This window comes from Gossypium hirsutum, chromosome D08, assembly GCF_007990345.1.
Source record: "Gossypium hirsutum isolate 1008001.06 chromosome D08, Gossypium_hirsutum_v2.1, whole genome shotgun sequence".
Lineage (NCBI taxonomy): Eukaryota > Viridiplantae > Streptophyta > Magnoliopsida > Malvales > Malvaceae > Gossypium > Gossypium hirsutum.
The window spans coordinates 67,770,622-67,788,468 of NC_053444.1; the positions used below are offsets into that span (position 1 = coordinate 67,770,622).

Below are 17,847 nucleotides of genomic sequence, written 5' to 3' on the forward strand. Positions count from 1 at the left end.
CTGAAAGTCAGTGGTTTCGGAATCTCATTTTCAATGTTCAAGCCTGTAAATATTATTATTTAATATTTAGAAGGTTAGTGTGAAATTTAATTAAATTTTGTTCCTTTAATTTTTTTTAATTGGATAGTTACTTAAGATACAAGTGTATCAATCCTTAAGTCAGTGGTGCTAGAAAATTCAGCTTCAGGATCCCGTTTCCATAAATCGGGATCATAAATATTTTTATTAAATATTTAGGGAGTTATATTAGTAGTGAATTGAATTTTGGATAAGTAATTTTATTAAATTAGTGATTAATTAAGGTATAGGGACTAAATTGTAAAAGTAGTACAAGTTCAATCATGAAGGACTTTCTTAATAATAAAAAGAACTAAGGATCTAAATGGAAATTATACCATTTTATATATAAGGTGGACGGTAAGTGGATTAAATTCATTATAATTTTGAAAATAAAAATAAAAAGAAAATAAATGATAAATGGTTAAAATAACAAGACATAGTGGAATGAAAGAGAAAGTCCTTTCTTCCCCATGCAACCAAACTGTGAAGAGAAAAAAAGAAAGAAGAACACATTCGGCCCTAAGGTTTTGAGATTTTAAAGATTGGTTAGTGTAATTTTGTTTTTTTTTTTGTAATTTTTATGTTTTCGAGATCTTGGGAATTTAAGTTTTATTGACTCGTGTGTTATTTTTCAAAACTCTTAACGTTTTGAAAATATTACATTGATGATTTCTTGAAGTTTTAGGTATTAAATTGATAAATTTTAAGCTTAGAAGTGAAAAAGAACTAAATTGTGAAGTTAATTGATAATTTTGTTTAATAGGGGCTAAAATTCATAAATTGTGAAATTGGTTGTAGAATTGAAAAATAGGAGGTTCTAAATAGACTGTAGTGAAATCGGATTGCAATTTGAGTTCTACATTGAAAGCTAGGTTAGTTCCGATTTTAAGGACTAAATTGAATAAAATGAACAATTTTAGGAGACATCTAAAATATAAAACTGAATTGATACATGCTTAACATAGGTTGTTATAAGGTATTTGGAACTGATAAATTGAAATTAATTATTATTTATATAGGGAATTGAACTAATCGGAGGATAATCACGAAAAAGGAAAAATTACAAATTAGTCATCAACGTCTTGCTAGTATATGTTTTGTCTGGTAAGTTCATATGTAAATTACTATGTAAATTTTATGATATGTTTGATTATATTTAATTTTTATTAGTTATATTAATTATAACTTCAATGATATTGGCTTATAAAGAACTAAACTATAAATTATGAATTGTATGGCAAGTGCCAATAGGCACATGGATGCTGGCTTAAATTGATTATATTTTTAATATTAGTAGATGATATGCTAGAATTATATAAGTTGGGAATGGAAATGTGGTATAAATAATTGGTGTCTTATTGAGTTGGGTGAGTTGGAACGATTATACAAATGAGAATGTTGTAGGTCAGAAATCGTATGTATGTAGGGCTAATATATATATGTTTATTTTGGGATGATAGTTTCTGTTTGACCCTTGATGAATGTTTACTTTTGAAATGGTAAAGAATATATGATAATATGTATGTGATGGTAGCTTGTTAAATGGCATATGTATCATTTGAATGGAAAATTTTGGTAGATTTATAATCAGATTGAACTTGATTATATATGACATATATTTAGGAGATATCATATTATCTTGTTATGCTTTGTTTGGTTGAGAACTTAGTTGATATTGAACCTATAATGTAATTGGCAAATGTTTAATATGCACAAGTTTATTATCAAGTTGTGGTGTGTATATATATATGTCGGTTTCTAAGTTACATGACTGAGCATGAATGAAGATGTGTATGTGATGGTAGCTTGTTAAATGACATATGTATAATTTGAATGGCAAATTTTTGTAGATTTATAATTGCTTGAACTTGGTTATATGTGGCATGTATTTAGAAGATGTCATATTATCTTGTTATGCTTTGTTTGGTTGGAAACTTAGTTGATATTGAGCCTATAATGTAATTGGCAGATGTTCAATATGCACAAGTTTATTATCATGTTGTGGTATATATATATATGTCGGTTTCTAAGCTACATGACTGAGCATAAATAAAATGAAGAATTGGATGGTTAATTAATTAAAATGGTATGTTAAAGTTATTGTCAATCGGTGGCTTTGAGGTACATTGGTTAGTTGATTATTAGGTTATTCAAATAGGAATTTTTGTGTATCTTTTAAGACGATTTTATGCAAGTTTTAGGTGTCTAAGACACTAATTGCAAAGGGTTTGAGTTTGGGGTATGAAAAGTAATAAAAACATGTGATTGTTGGTCATCTGGGAAAAAGGTATCGATACATTGGTTTGAGGTATCGGTACTTTACCAAATGAACATTGTTTTAAAAACGACAGAATGCCAATATGGCCTGTATCGGTATCTGGCCTTGGTATCGATACCTACACTTGAATTCTAAAACTTTTTCAGTTTGGTCCTTTTGCAAGCTCGGGATAACTCCAGAGCCCTCGTAAACTCGTTTAAGGCTCGATTTTAATTGAATATTAATTTATGCATGAATTTATACATTGAATCGATGATGGAATAAATTGTTTCTATATTTGTATATACCTTGCAGGTGTTACACGAACTGGGTTTATATGCAAATTTAGTCAATATGTGGACCCTGTAAATGTGCAAGTTGTGTCAAGGCGCAAACTATCACTGTAACATAAGTGTGAACTGATTCTATAAGTAGTCATGTGCTAATTGATTTTGTCATATATACACGTACTGGCTTTGTCAAGTATGTGCAAACTAATTATATTCATTAAAGTTGTTATATGTGAACTGACTTGGTATGATGTGTAGAAGCGAGCTCTTGGTAAAGTATTTGTGCAAGTTGAACTATTGAAGTGTCCTATAGCTTAGGTCTGACGGCCGAATCGGGTGCGGGGTCTTACAAGTTTTGTTTACCTAACATGTTTATATCGAGAATGTTAAGCTTGGTAACTTCAAGTTATAAGTAAATGGTAGATATGTGCATGAAGATATACATATTTACTTATATTAGAACGATTAATGCTAATATTATCTTTTTAAATTATAGAAATACCATTGAATGCTTTACCTAGCATATGGATTGTTTTTCCCATGCGCAAGTTAGATTTAATGCAAGATTTTCGTGCATCAACTTGAGCATCCAATCCGCAGTCTCGGCCTTAGCAATGTTGTTGTTTCAAATGTTACTTATGGTTGGCATGTACCTAATAGATTAAGTTTCGTGGTAGTTGGATGATGTTTTAATTAAATGTTATACTTTGTATTCTAGTAAGAAAATATATATATTGGATTTATTGTATGTTATTAGGTGCTTTTATAAAATAAATATTGATTTTCTTTAGTATGATTAAGGAATGTTTATTGTCAGATAATTATCATATAAATTGTATAATTAAATTGTGAATTGACCGCAGTTGCTCCGACAATGAATGTGTCATCCCATTGCTTAGACTTGACAATCTGGTCGGATATAGGGTGTTACGCACACCCCCTTTCCCCGAAATAACAACCAAATATCACTACAAATCAAAGCAAACATAAATACAAATAAAAAGAAGGAAGATCTTGTTTCAACGATCCCAAAAAGGGCCCACCGAAGTAAAGGGACAAAATAAAATCAAAGAAAAGAGAATAAAGATATAAAAAAGAGACTCAAACATGTAAAATTCAATTAGGAGTTAGTCGAAGAGTTTTAAGCAATGAAGGCTCAATCCAAAAGGTCAAGGAGAAAGTCTCGCTAAGAAGAGGAACATATTAAAATGAGCCAGTCATTCAATGATCGTGAACAGAGATGAAAGAGCTTCTTCTTTAGGGCTTTAGGTTTAAATAATGAAATTTAAGTTCATTTAAGAAAAAAAACTAAACCATTAAGTTGAAATTCCAATTCAATGTATGATTCTTTTTGTTGGAGAAAAAGACCAAAAAGTGAAGAGATTGTTGGAAAACAACCACCAATATTTCAAAACCCCTAAAATATTAAAATAATTTAATGATCAATTTATAATTTTAAAAAAAATTAAATATGACACAACTATACTATAGAAATATGACAAAAAAAATAATTAAAACGCAAAACAAAGGATCATAAATTAAAAAATAATATAAATACATGAATATCTTATTAAAAAAAATAAAATGAATTTGACTAATTAAAACATTCTGAACCAAAAGTCACTCTCAAAAAAATATTATTATATATTTGTCTCATTCCTTGGAAGTTAAAACTCTTAAATTCTTACACAAAAGTTTCAACAGTTACGTATTTTAATAAAATAATAATCTTATAGAAATAAAATAAAAAATTGTATTAATCTATCACCTTCTTCCACGTAAACCGACACGCGCCGATCATAGACAAACCAACCGGTTCAAACCCCCCCATAAAGCCCGAAGTGCCCCCAAAAAACCACCACAGCTCCGCCGGAAAAAACCCAAATTCCCTCCAAAATGAGCACCTTCACCGCCTTTTACACCGCCTGGAGCGACCAACTCCAACAACTCCTACGACAACTCTGTTCAGCCCCAAAACCACCCACTACCCAAGATCACCTTCACCACTTAAACCACTTAGTGAACAAAGTCCTCTCCCACTACGCAGAGTACTACAGGGTGAAAGCCGCCGCCGCCGAACGCGACGTCCTCGACATTTTCGCCGCCCCCTGGGCTTCAGCTTTCGAGAAAAGCCTCCATTGGATCGCTGGGTGGAGACCCACCACGGCTTTCCATTTGGTTTACACCGAGTCAAGTATTTTGTTTGAATCCCACATCGTCGATATTCTTCGTGGTGTTCGGACCGGCGATCTTGGTGACTTATCGCCTACTCAGTTCAGGTTAAGCCGAAGTACTTGCATGCAAACCAATGGTTTTTATTTTTTTGGGTCAAATTCTATAACAAGCCCCTCTACTAATTTGTTAATAGTTTTTTTTACTATAATTTGGTTTACCCTTTTTTAAAATTTGTAAAATTGCCCTACTCAAGCATGCATGCATAACAAGTTTTAGTAGTTCATACTTCATCATACATATAATTTTCTTAACAATTTTAGTTGTTTTCATTATTTTGTTTTATTTAATTATCCTTTCAAAAAAATATTTTATTTAATTATGTATGTAAAATATTGAAGTAAAATGTTAATGTAAAATTTGAAAGAGAAGAAAAAAATGTTGCATGCTGTCATTATAAAATCTATATAATTTCAAAATTATTTTTATTTAATATTTTTACTGAACTTAATAAAGGGATAAAACAACATTTAGTCCTTGATCTTGACATTTTTTTCAATTTAGTCTTTGAATTTTTTTTCCACATTAATCTTAAAATTGGACAATTTTTCTGTTTGTCATATTTGTGATGATGTTGCATTTTGATACTTTGTCACATCGTCTAAAATAATTTTTCAATAGAATATGACAGGTCTTAATGTGGAAAAAAATGTTTCTCGGAAAAAATTTAGGGACTAATTTGAGAAAATTTGTTAAGTTCGGGACTAAATGTTGTATTATCCCTTTATAAAAATGGAACAGGCGAGTGAGTGAGCTACAATGCGAAACGGTGAAGGAAGAGAATGCCATAACTGATGAATTATCTGAGTGGCAGCACAGCGTAAGTGATCTAATGGGAGCAACCACCGACGTTGATAAAATGATCGAACGGTTGGTAACCGTTGTTCGAAAAGCAGATGATCTACGGTTGAGAACGCTCAAGAGAGTGGTTGACTTGTTGACCCCACAACAAGCTGTAGAGTTCTTGATTGCTGCGGTGGAGTTACAGCAGGGGATCAGAGAGTGGGGAATGAATCAGGACCGTGAATGCAGTTACTGATGTGTCGCAGTGATTTTTTTTCCTGAATAAATGTGCCACTGATTTAGGGTTTGGGGGGTAAATTATGATATGTTCTTTTTTATTTTGTGGGGTTGTTAATTAACTCTGAATTTTTATGTGAAGAATGGATTTCTTATGTTGCACTTCAAATTTGGGTTAATTATCTTTTTACTAAGGTTATTTTTGGTTGATTAAATTTATAAATAAAAAGGAACTTCAGATATTAAAATGCAGACAAAATAAATGTTTAAAATCGAATTTTATTTATAAGTTCTTTATTTTTAAAAAAATAAAATAATAATTCAAGATATAATTATTAGGATATGAATAAAGTTGAGGCACAGCTTATTTTGTGGCCAAAGGTTACGCCGTACGTGTCTTGTCTGTGAGTGTATTGCAGCATGCATGGCGACACTTGTTGTTAGTATTATATGTTATTTTAAAATTAATATTTAAGTATTTCTTAGAATATGTTTGAGTAACTACAAAGTAAAGATGGATAAAAAAAATTAAAATATAATTAAACAATACCCACATATACAGTCCAGCCATTTTTGATAAAATTTTAATTCTACTCTCGTATAAATTACAATTTAATTTAAATTTTGACATCACCCCTGCACACGTAGCAATAGTAAATATGAATGCTCAAGTACCCAATTCCTAAGCCTTGACAAATACCAAAGTCTCGTATATAATATAAGGGGATAGATTACATTTTGGCTCATCTACTTAATAAATGAGTAAACTAATCCATTTATATATTACATCAAAGAGTAAATTGGTCATTTTGTTAAAAATTTGTCATTATACGTCAACATGAGCTAAGCATGGCACGCCAAATGTCATTGTCTGATTATTTCATTACCTATGTCAATTTTTAATAATACAAATGGATGATTTTTAATAAAAATAACTAATTTACTATTTTATTTAATATGCAAAGATTAACTTACTTATTTTTTAAATAAAAGAGATAAAATGTAATCATAATCTTAATATAGGATTCTCCATAATACTTTTACCCAATTATTTTCTATGTTTCGACGTTTAACCATATAAAAGCAAAGTTTTTTTTTCCGAGATATTAAGATTAAAATATATAGTTTTGTACAAAGATTTGATCCTATGAATTTAGAATTTTTGTAGATAAGATTAGTAGGTAGTCATACAACAAATTTCAAGGAAGGTTAATGTTATAGTGCATGAATTGGTTAGTTCGATGAGGAATTTCCTTGCGCATAAATGCTCAACATGCAATTACTTAATATTTCAGTACTCTAAAAATTTTCAAGGTTAAAATATTCTTCAATTTGTTATAACCTTTGGATATTTGAAATTTAATCTCTTTATTTTTCAAATTTCAAATTTCAAATTTTTGTAATATTGTTATAACTATCCTGTTAAATTTATTGGTGTGACATTTTTTAAATTAAAGAAATTGTCACTTAGTCATATAAACAATAAAATGGTATTGTAATAGATATGAATTTAACTGGAGTATTAATTTAACAATATTAATAATTATATTTGAATTTAAATTTAAAAAGTAATAAGATTAAATTCTTAAAAATAAAAACAGTAAAACTAAATTTCAAATATATAAAAAGCGTAAAAGTTGTAACATATTTCAACCACCTTTAAATGTATCTTCCATTATAGATTAATTTTAATCGAGTTCTATAGAAAGTCGTTGTATTATGTGTTATTGATTGATTTAGGCTGTGTTCTTTTGGGTGTTTGAAAATTACTTTTACATATAAAAATGCTTTTGGGTGAAAAGTAATAAAGAACAAACTTCGGTGGTAGTAAAATTTTAACTTATTTGAAGTGCTTTTGGGGCAGATAAAAACGCAAAATTTTTTAACTTTTTCAGCCAAAAAGTGTTTTTGGGCTGATTTTTTTACTTTTTTAGCCAACACACACGCTAGTTCTTTTATATTTTCTCCTAGAAAATTGACCATAACCATCTTTGTTCTTATGGATAACTAATCTATTGGAATATTATGCAAAAAGCACTTTGCTTTCATCTTTGGTTCTTTGCTTTCATCTATTGAAATATAATATTTAATTATTATATTTAAATATTTTAAATATCATTTTTATATATTCTAATTAAATTTAATAAATAATTAATATTAATTACTTAAAAATTTAAAATTAATATTATTTTTTATATATTTACTAAAATATCATAATATTAACTAATTTAAACATTATTTAAATACATATTTGTTACTTTATAATATCATGTCTAAAATAAATATTTTATTATTCAAAAGTACTTTTTGACAACAATACCAAACACTCAAATTTCTCAAAAACACTTTTTAAAATCATTTTTCACAGCATTTTTCAAAAATATTTTTCAAAAACAATGAAGAACTAGATATTAGTTCCTCTTCTACGATTTAACTATCATAGTACTGTTACCTTTCAAAATATATATTTTCAATTCCAAGGCCAACATTTTTCCACTAATTCTATCAAATAATTTTGAATATTTATTTTTAATTAAAAAATTATATACATATAGAAGTAAGAAAATAAAAGAAATATTTTTTTAAATTTTAAGATTATTTTTATTTGCAAACAACTAATATATTTTTTAAACAATAATTTGAAAACAGAAATTTGCAGAATCGGACATAAATTAACATAAATTTGTTGACCTAATAAATAAAAAATAGGAAATAATTTTTTTAATAAATTTAAATATTTAATAGATTTGAAGTTTCCTTTTTTAGAATTTTGGGTGAATTTAAACAATAAAAATAAAACGACAACTCAAACGGAACTCATTTTAGGAAATATAACAGTCAAGTCTTCATCATAACGAATTAGCGACCGATTCAAAAGTAAGAAAACCGAAAACAAATAAAAATATCCATCACCACCAATCAAGTGCTGCCACGTTTCAAAACTCTAAATTCTTATTTGTCTTTCTTCCCTTTATCTCACCGCCACTTCATTTTAACGACCATCATCAATTTTTCCTCCAATTTTTTTTTAATTCGAACAAAATCCCCCATCCATCTCTCCTTTTTTATCTTTCAATCTTTTTTTCTCTCCAAAAGAAAATTTTTTAGGCACCAAAAAGCGAAAATTTATTCTTCGAAACGATGTCGTGTTCTTCGTCTTTCAAGAAATCATCGTGCCTTTCGCGGCGGTTGTCGAGATCGTTAAGATCGTATACGAAATCGGCGTCGTCAGGAACAATTTCGACGGCGGCGAGTCAACCGGAATTTAATTTGGCTTCGGCGGAAGAGGAAGAGGAGGGAGGAGAATCGTGGTCGACGATGCTGCCGGAGTTGTTAAGCGATATACTAGAGCGCGTAGAGGCGAGTGAAGATCAGTGGCCTTCAAGGCAAAACGTCGTCGCGTCCGCTTGCGTGTGTAAGAAGTGGAGAGAAGTTGCGAGAGAAATCGTTAAGGCTTCTCCTGCTAGTGGAAAAATCACTTTCCCTTCTTGTCTTAAACAGGTAATTTGAATTTTCCTCTTAATTTTCTTTGATTTATTTCTGTCATTGAATTTGATATATACACTTTCTTAATCCGGCATTGCTTTATCAGGTAATATATAGAAATATCTTTAAAGGTTTAAGAATTTGTAATTTTAGAGGCTTTTTTAAGTGTTTTTTTATTTTAAATTTTTTTAGGATTTCAAATTTCTTGCAGCTCGACAATTTGTGCTCTAGTGTTGAAAAATTAGTTCATTTTTTGTTCATTTGTTTGGATTTTAGTTTGCGGTAATGTCCTTTATAGTTAGATCTTATCGATGCAATTTTTTTTCTTAGCATCAAGTAATTTTAAGGAAATGTATGAGGCGAAGAGGTTCAAATTTTTGAATCAAATGACATTTTTGAACATTTATGTAAGTAAATTATGCTTTGAGGGCTAGAATTGTTTTCTAAGCAACTTGGAAATCTTGTGATTATCCCCCCCAAATCCCAATCATCACAACATGATCTGTTGCTTTGAGTAGTACAAAAGAGAATTCAAAAACAAAATAAAGCTTTTAGAATTGCTGTCTTTTGTGATCTTCAAGTCCTATTTGCTACAAAGATGAATTGCTTTTGTGGTTGCTGCTATTGGAACGGGAATGCATTTAGAATTTACAGTTACCGATCAATGGATTTGTTTCAAGTTCTTTGGCTTATTTTTTTATTGTTTTTTTTTTCTTATTGCAGCCTGGTCCGCGTAATTTACCAAACCAGTGTATTATAACCCGAAACAAAAAGAACTCAACGTTCTACCTTTACCTTGCTCTTTCACCATGTAAGTGATATTTTGGTGTTCAGCGGTAAAACATGATGACAACTTAGGGTGTGAAAAAGATACTTGCTCCCAAGCTACTTGGGTTTGGCTTGAATTTGGTCCGGTCATTGTTGAGCTTCCGCTCGATCTATTGAGCAAGCTGAATTTGAGCATCCTAATGCTCAACTCAAGTAGCTCACGAGACTAATCAAGTTGAGCATGGGAATGAGCTCTTTTTTTACTAGGTAAACGAGCTTAATTGAGTGAGCTTAAGTAATTTGATTTTTATCTCAAATTCAGCACAACCTTTTAGTGCAATTCAGTCGAGCATCAATCAACCCTTGAATTTTGATTCGACCTCGAGCCTTTTACAGCTGTTTACATGCTATGTTTAGAAGTGAAAAGGAGAGCTGGGGAGGTCGAAAGGGACATATGATTCTTTTTGTCAAAGCTTTTAAATTACATTTTTGGCCAAAAAAAAAAGCTTTTAAATTACATTTGACTTTTTTGTACAGGCAGGCCATAACTGTGCTGACCTAATACCTTAGCTTAAGTCAGCTTGACTTGGTCTAAATCTTGAAAATATCTAGAATGGTTGACTATCAATTTGCTTGAGTTAATGGTCTTGCACGCCCTTTGATTATAGAAGGGTAATGATTTAGTCCTTTGGACCTGTCTATACTACAGATGGGATATCATTATCTTAGATTTAGAGTTAGTGCCCACCCACCCCTTTCACTTCAGAACAATGTATGGTGGCAGCTGCTGATGTTATTTTATTAGAGCTGGTCTAGTCTTCCCTTATCCAGTCTATGACGAATGATTTTTTTGGTAAAAGTATCATGGAGGCCTCTATATTAGAAGTTAGATTGTATTTTGCCCCGTTTTATGCAAAAAATGAGCAAATTAGTCCCTATACGTTAAATCAAAGAGCAAACTAGTCCTTTTAGTTAAAAATTTCATTCATTTCTATTGTTAAAAAATTGGCGTTGCTGGAATAACCAAATAGTTACACATGATGTGCCACGGGTACCTCATGTTGACATATAGGAACCAATTTTTAATAATAGAAATGGATGAAACTTTTAACAAAACGAACAATTTACTCTTTGATTTAATATATAGGGACTAATATTCTCATTTTGTAGTAGATGGGACAAAATGCAATCTAACTCCTAGTATAAAGGCCTCTATGCTTCTTTACCCAATTTTATTCACTAATATCTTTAACTAATGGACCGATGCTACATGCATTTGGGCTTTTCTTTTTCTTGTTTTCATATTTTAGTAATGCTTTGTGCCTGTATAATACCATTATAATATAAGTTTGTTACCAGATGTGATTTGAATTCTTAAGAACAAATAGTGTTCACTGTTATTATCCAATCTATAGCAGTTCTCGTTTTTTATTGTTGTAAATTGTCATCATGCAACCGGATGGTGGTTGTGGTTGAAATCTAGCTTAGTTGAGTTATTTTCCCGATCATTTGCAGCATTTACCGACAAGGGGAAGTTTCTGTTGGCTGCACGAAGATATCGACAAGGTGCTCATATCGAGTATATTATATCCCTTGATGCGGATGATCTATCTCAAGGCAGTAATGCCTATGTTGGGAAGTTGAGGTAAGGGGTTCAAATTTCGGATGAGGTATTTTGTAATATGAATTTTCTCTTGCTGACATGTAGGAACTCGGTTAACAATATGCTCTTTGAATTTAGTGAATGTGTTTATTTGTTCTTTAAAAAACTACTTATATTGTGCATTGGAAAGCATTTTTTGGCGAGTGCTTAAATACATTTAAAATCTTTGCAGTTCGGATTTTCTAGGCACCAACTTTACGATCTTTGATAGTCAGCCGCCTCACAGTGGTGCAAAGCCTGGAAGTAGCAGAGCCAGTCGGAGATTTGCGAGTAAGCAAATCAGTCCCCAAGTCCCAGCCGGCAATTTCAAGGTTGGACAACTGTCTTACAAGTTCAATCTCTTAAAATCAAGAGGTCCTAGGAGGATGGTTTGCTCGATAAAATGCCCTTTGCCGGAAGAAAACACTGCTGAATACAAGCATTTGGACAACGGCAAGATGAAAATGCCTGCAAACACCACCTCCAGCCATACAGTTTTGAAGAACAAAGCTCCAAGATGGCATGAACATTTACAATGCTGGTGTTTGAATTTCCATGGACGTGTAACAGTAGCATCGGTGAAGAACTTTCAACTGTCTGCTACTGTAGACCCAAACTCGGGAGGGGAAGTAGACAACGAAACGGTTGTCCTCCAGTTCGGAAAAGTAGGGGATCATACATTCACCATGGATTATAGGCAGCCTTTATCAGCCTTTCTTGCTTTTGCCATCTGCCTTACAAGCTTTGGTACAAAACTGGCTTGTGAGTGATTTTATTTTTGATACGTACAGTATTTATATTCCATAGTAACAAGCTTTAACATATCTTTGTTTTCCACTAAATATCACCTTTTAAGTTTCTGTAACTATTGGCTGCAAATTATATATATTTTTGAAGAACACACTTCATTTCATGGTCACCACAAAGTCCAAAACACTGTTCTTACAAGCAAAACCATAATGGTAGAGAACATTCATTTACACCACAAAAGGAAAAAAGACCCAACTCGCCTTACTTCTTACCTCGCAGCTTTGCACCAAGAGCCCTCTCGAGTTTACCGATTATCTGTTGGTTAGGAATGGCTTTTCCAGATTCGTACTCTTGTATGATCTGAGGTTTCTCATTGATCAACTGTGAGAACGAGAAGAAAGATCCAGTGAAAAAATTTAAGATCAAATCAGTTCATCGACAGGAAAACGGGGAATAAGCATATGGAGAGAGAAGGGAAAAATACCTGAGCAAGTTGTGCTTGGGTAAGTTTCTTTTCAACTCGAGCATGCATGATCGCTTTCTTCAGTTCGGTTGGCACTCGATCATCTGGTCATAAGTTTCAACAATGATAAGAATTTACAATGGAATCATCATTCTCGAAAACTAAAAACTCGTTATGGCGGAGATTCACAGAAATGTTTAAAAAGGTTAGCCAAGGTTGTTATAAAAGAATATGGCAAGTTACAAAAGCAATACTAATTCAAACACATACCCATGTCCGACCCATACCCGAGTGCCGAGTCAGTGTAATGTGGGATAAATCATATAAGATCACTCCAACATCCAGGACAACAAACAGAGAGAAAGAGTAATTCAGGGTGTGCAACTAAGTACATATCACTATATTTAAATTTGTATTGCTTCTTAAACCTAGGGGAATGAAGAACTGAATTCAAAAACCTCTCCGTATCGACACCAAAACCATTCAATAAAAACTACTAGCTATAGAAGATTAAGCTGGGAAATTAGAGTACTGTCATGGATGTATTTTCGATCGCTTACGAACAAAACAACTTCGAACCAATCCCATCTAAAGACATACACACAAATTCCTTTTGAGAAATATAAAAAAGGATCTTCATACATAAGGACTAAACCATTTCGGGTTTTTCTAATACAATTTCTATTACTACCCGTAACCTCAAACCCTTAAAACCAAGAAAAGTAGTACTCGACCCCACGCCCTCCTCTTTGTTGCAATGGCAACTGTGCTAGCTGAGCTAAGCTATCAATCAAACCATTATATTTTAGATATTATCTACAGAATATATATATATAAAAACACAAAAGAAAGATGAAATTATTTCTTACGAGCAAGATTTTCAGTTTCTTCATCAAGCTTCCTTGTGTTCAGAGATGTACTACTTGATGCGGCCCTGTTCGTCCCAGCATTTGCTGCAGATTTCCATTTAAACAAAAAATATATTATTTTATCATTAAACAAAAGAACCCTAATTGAGATTTATCATATTGGGAGCTTTGGTCCGATGCTCTTTTAAATTGATTTAAAAAATTGCCTTTCAAATGAAAAGGGTAAAAAAAATACATTTTTTGACGGATTCGATCTCGGCACCAGCACGACGAGCGGCGTTTACGACTTTCTCATCCTTCTTGGCGGCGGCGGTTGGGGCTTTTTTACGAATAACAACGGGTTCCCAGTCTTGGGTTAAAGGTCCGATTCCGGCCATTGCTTGTCAAATGAAAAAGGTAAGGTTTTTAGGAATCTTATAACAGTGATGAGCTTTATATATAGAGGTGAACATATTAAAACCTAGGTCGGCCCATGGTATTTAGATCCGGGCTGACCCGTAAAATACAAAAAAGAATTTTAAAGAGCAGTACATTGAGAGCAATATTAAGTATTGGGACTAGAAGTACTCATGGGTCGGGTTGGGAAGCGACATGTTTGGATCGGGTCTAAGTATAATATTGACATACTTTATGTTTATCTTAGTCCCGCCTGACCTAAAATATGGATTTAAAATTTTGTTTAAACCCTCACATATTTGTAAAAGATTAACCTAAGCCTATTTTAGACCCGTCTATATTATTTTTTAAAAATTATTTATTTTATTTTATTTTATATTTAATATTTAATATTTTATACATTTTTTATTTATTAAAAATTTTTATACAGTCATCTTAACATTAAAATAATGTTTACATTAGAATAGTATTATATATTTAGTATAAGTTTATTTTTTAAATGTGTTTTAAATTACATAATATATATAAAAATGACATAATATAAAGTATTATAAACTTAAAAATGAGTTAGGTCGAGCTTGGGCCTTGAACATTCAAGCTTAAGTTCGGCCCATATTTTAAACGGACCTATTTTTTTTTACCCAAGCTTAATATTTTTGTCCAAACCCTCTTAAATTTTGAACGGACCTTCGGGCTTGGGTGCGTAGCCCAGCCCATGAACAAGTCTAGTTGGGACTAACAATGAACATCAATGTCCATTCCTTCTGCAGCTTTTGCTAAGCAATCAACCACCCTATTTCATTCTCAATACACATGTTTTAAGATAGTATGCTGATCACGGCTCAACAAATCTCGAATCGCATTAACTATATGCGATTCCGACTAATTTATCATTAGGTTCCCCTTAATATGGTGCAGCTCTTTCAAACAATATGTTTCTAACAAAACATCTCGACATGTAAACTTCCAAATTTAGTTAAAACCATTCAGAATGCCCCAAAATTCTACTTTAGGTTATTATAATAAAATATACTTTAAATAAAACAGATTAATGATTGAATGAGATATTTGAATCATATGAATATACAATATTTTAAATAATATTCCCCAATAAATAGATAATACTAACTTCTTTAATAATAACAATAATAATTAAGCTTAGAAAAAACAAACCACTAGATTTCCTCTTTCTCCTATAGTTAGACCCCTCATTGGCTTGCAAGCTTAAATGCTGTAAATTAGCTCAACATGCCATGGATGCCAAATCAAGATTCCATTTTGTTATCTGTTCTCCTCTTTTCTTTTCTTTTTTTAACTTTGTATGTTTTTTTTTTATTTTTTAAAATTCAAAATTTAAGTTTAACTGTTAAAATTATTAAAGTGTTTATGTTAAATTTGTTAATGCGACATTTTGAAATAAAAAAAATATTCATTTAGTAGCCATATAACTAAAAAAATAATATTATAATGAACTTGAATTTAACAAAATAGTTTTAACAGTATTAATAATTTAATTTAAATTTTAAAATCTGAGAAAAAAGGGACTTGATTCCTAAAAATAGAAGCACAATAACTAAATTCTAAATTTACGAAGAGTACGAAAGTTAATGCCATGTTTAATACCGCATGTACTAACTGAATTAAATTATATCCGAAAGAAGTTGAATTTTACGTTACTTAAGCAAACTCGAAAATAAAACTCTTAGCTAGGGCTAAGAATTAAACAAATGTAGTATCATAATGCAATTGCATCGGTTCCAAAATCAAAATGTCGGATATTGGTATATGTCCTACATGGATATATGAAACTTTTTTTTTAAGAATAGGGACGAGCAAAGGTCATCTTCATCATGAATCGAAAAGAAAATGAAAGATATAGAATTCCGGGTTAATTTTTTATTTGGTATTTGAGTTTAGTTTCAATGTTTAATTTGATATCTAAATCAAATTACATCATGTGATCTAATGAATATTTGACACTTGCGCTCTAGTAAAAGGAAAGCTTAGGTATCAAATTAAAATTGAAACTAAATTGGGGCCAAAAAAATTTAAGTGTCAATTTGAAAAAACATAAATATCAAATTGAACATTAAACCAAAATCAAGAATCAAATTATAATAAATGCTTTTCAAATTCATATGTTAATATGATTAAAATCAAGTCCTGCCGACTGATAAATTTAAAAAAAAAGTTGTACCCGTAACGCAGCAAAAATTTTTAAAAAAATCAAGATTTTTAAAATCAAACTAAACCGGCTAGATTATTGGATTGTTGATTTGATCGATTTAATCAGTCTAATTTGTCTGATTCAATTGAATAAATCATTAAAAGTTGATAAAAAGTAAAATGAAAGTTAATATAAATGGTTATGAATTTTTAATTTGCACTAATAGTGCACCTTATAATAATCTGGGTTCGTTTTTTATATATTGATGGTAACTTTTTTAATTCCAGGTGGAGTTAAAAAACTACTATATGTTCATTTATATATTTTTTACTATACTTTAAATATATATCATTTTTCTAATAGTGCTCGTTAAGTCTAAAAACTTCATTGATAATATGTTACTTGTATTATTTTTTGGTCCAACGTGATATTCATATTTGACAAAGTTATACATTTTGGTACCTAAAGTTAACAGTTCGGGTTTTATAGTTGATTTGATGAAAAATCGTAATTAACTTTCATCAAATTAACCTTAATTAAAAGCCGAAACATTAGGTTGTATTTAACAAATTAAATCCAAAATTAAACAAATTCATAATTAACATTAAATTTATTCTATTAACAAAATAACAAAATTCAAACATAATGATATTAACAAGTAATTTTCATCAAATCAATCCTAAAACTCGAATTGAACACTAACAAGTCAATATTATTACCTTTGGATACCAAAATGTAAATCTTACCAAATATAGGTATCACATTGAACCAAAAAATAATATAAGTACCTCATTAAAAAAAGTTTCAAATACCAAATAATATAATAAGAGTATAATCTTATATTATTTATAATAATAACAAATGAATGGAAAATGATAAGACTTATCTAGGATAACCAAAAGCTCAAAGGGTTGCAATGTAAAAGATAAAAAATGAACCATTGAGAGGAAAAAGAAATTATAGTAATTAATTAATACCTTCAGTAATTATTCATTAACCTTGGAAGAGGAAGCCAAATGATGTTCAATAAATCAAAGAACATTATGAAGAGGTGGGACAAGATATTATATAAGTGGGGGATGCCATTGGTAACTATGAAATAGGGGAAATTTTTTAAAATTTGTCACCAATAAACTTATATAGGATACAATAGTCCTCCTAATGTCTTTTTTTTTTCTTTGGAATAGAGTTTGTAGCCTAAATATTAAGGAAAGGATTGTAGATATCAAAATTCGAAAATTTAAATTTATTGTTTTCATGTAGGAGGATGTGGGTTTGAGCACATTGAAACACGTTTATCCTCCTATAGGTTAGGGAGAAATTATGGGTAGTTCTAGACATTATATAAAAAAAACTATAATAATACTTTATATTCCTCGATATTTCAATATACAAAAAAAATGTATACCAAACATCTTCAAACTATGATCCGAATTCTAAATTGGTT

General features: G+C 30.7%; 3 protein-coding genes across 3 annotated transcripts; 2 read left to right on the forward strand and 1 right to left on the reverse strand.

The window, feature by feature from the left end:
- The first annotated feature begins 4,370 nt into the window (after positions 1 to 4,370).
- Positions 4,371 to 6,014, forward strand: LOC107928281 (protein DOG1-like 4). Its single transcript, XM_016859471.2, has 2 exons — positions 4,371 to 4,886; positions 5,581 to 6,014. Exons 1-2 carry the CDS (start codon positions 4,504 to 4,506, stop codon positions 5,876 to 5,878), a joined length of 681 nt encoding a protein of 226 aa, XP_016714960.1. The 5' UTR covers positions 4,371 to 4,503; the 3' UTR covers positions 5,879 to 6,014.
- Positions 6,015 to 8,843: 2,829 nt separating this feature from the next.
- Positions 8,844 to 12,674, forward strand: LOC107928384 (tubby-like F-box protein 7). Its single transcript, XM_016859597.2, has 4 exons — positions 8,844 to 9,360; positions 10,069 to 10,156; positions 11,629 to 11,758; positions 11,949 to 12,674. Exons 1-4 carry the CDS (start codon positions 9,001 to 9,003, stop codon positions 12,523 to 12,525), a joined length of 1,155 nt encoding a protein of 384 aa, XP_016715086.2. The 5' UTR covers positions 8,844 to 9,000; the 3' UTR covers positions 12,526 to 12,674.
- On the reverse strand, positions 12,642 to 14,319 carry LOC107928385 (multiprotein-bridging factor 1b). Its single transcript, XM_016859598.2, has 4 exons — positions 14,073 to 14,319; positions 13,838 to 13,921; positions 12,990 to 13,072; positions 12,642 to 12,886 (listed from the first exon to the last, which is right to left on the reverse strand). Exons 1-4 carry the CDS (start codon positions 14,212 to 14,214, stop codon positions 12,767 to 12,769), a joined length of 429 nt encoding a protein of 142 aa, XP_016715087.1. The 5' UTR covers positions 14,215 to 14,319; the 3' UTR covers positions 12,642 to 12,766.
- Positions 14,320 to 17,847: the final 3,528 nt, after the last annotated feature.

Coding starts and splice junctions, on each gene's coding strand:
- LOC107928281 (XM_016859471.2), top strand. CDS start 4,504: ATGAGCACCTTCACCGCCTTTTACACCGCCTGGAGCGACCAACTCCAA. Junction 4,887..5,580: donor TTATCGCCTACTCAGTTCAG/GTTAAGCCGAAG, acceptor AAAATGGAACAG/GCGAGTGAGTGAGCTACAAT.
- LOC107928385 (XM_016859598.2), bottom strand. CDS start 14,214: ATGGCCGGAATCGGACCTTTAACCCAAGACTGGGAACCCGTTGTTATT. Junction 13,922..14,072: donor GATCGAATCCGTCAAAAAAT/GTATTTTTTTTA, acceptor GGAAATCTGCAG/CAAATGCTGGGACGAACAGG. Junction 12,887..12,989: donor CCCAAGCACAACTTGCTCAG/GTATTTTTCCCT, acceptor TCGTTCTCACAG/TTGATCAATGAGAAACCTCA.
- LOC107928384 (XM_016859597.2), top strand. CDS start 9,001: ATGTCGTGTTCTTCGTCTTTCAAGAAATCATCGTGCCTTTCGCGGCGG. Junction 9,361..10,068: donor TCCCTTCTTGTCTTAAACAG/GTAATTTGAATT, acceptor TTCTTATTGCAG/CCTGGTCCGCGTAATTTACC. Junction 10,157..11,628: donor TTACCTTGCTCTTTCACCAT/GTAAGTGATATT, acceptor GATCATTTGCAG/CATTTACCGACAAGGGGAAG.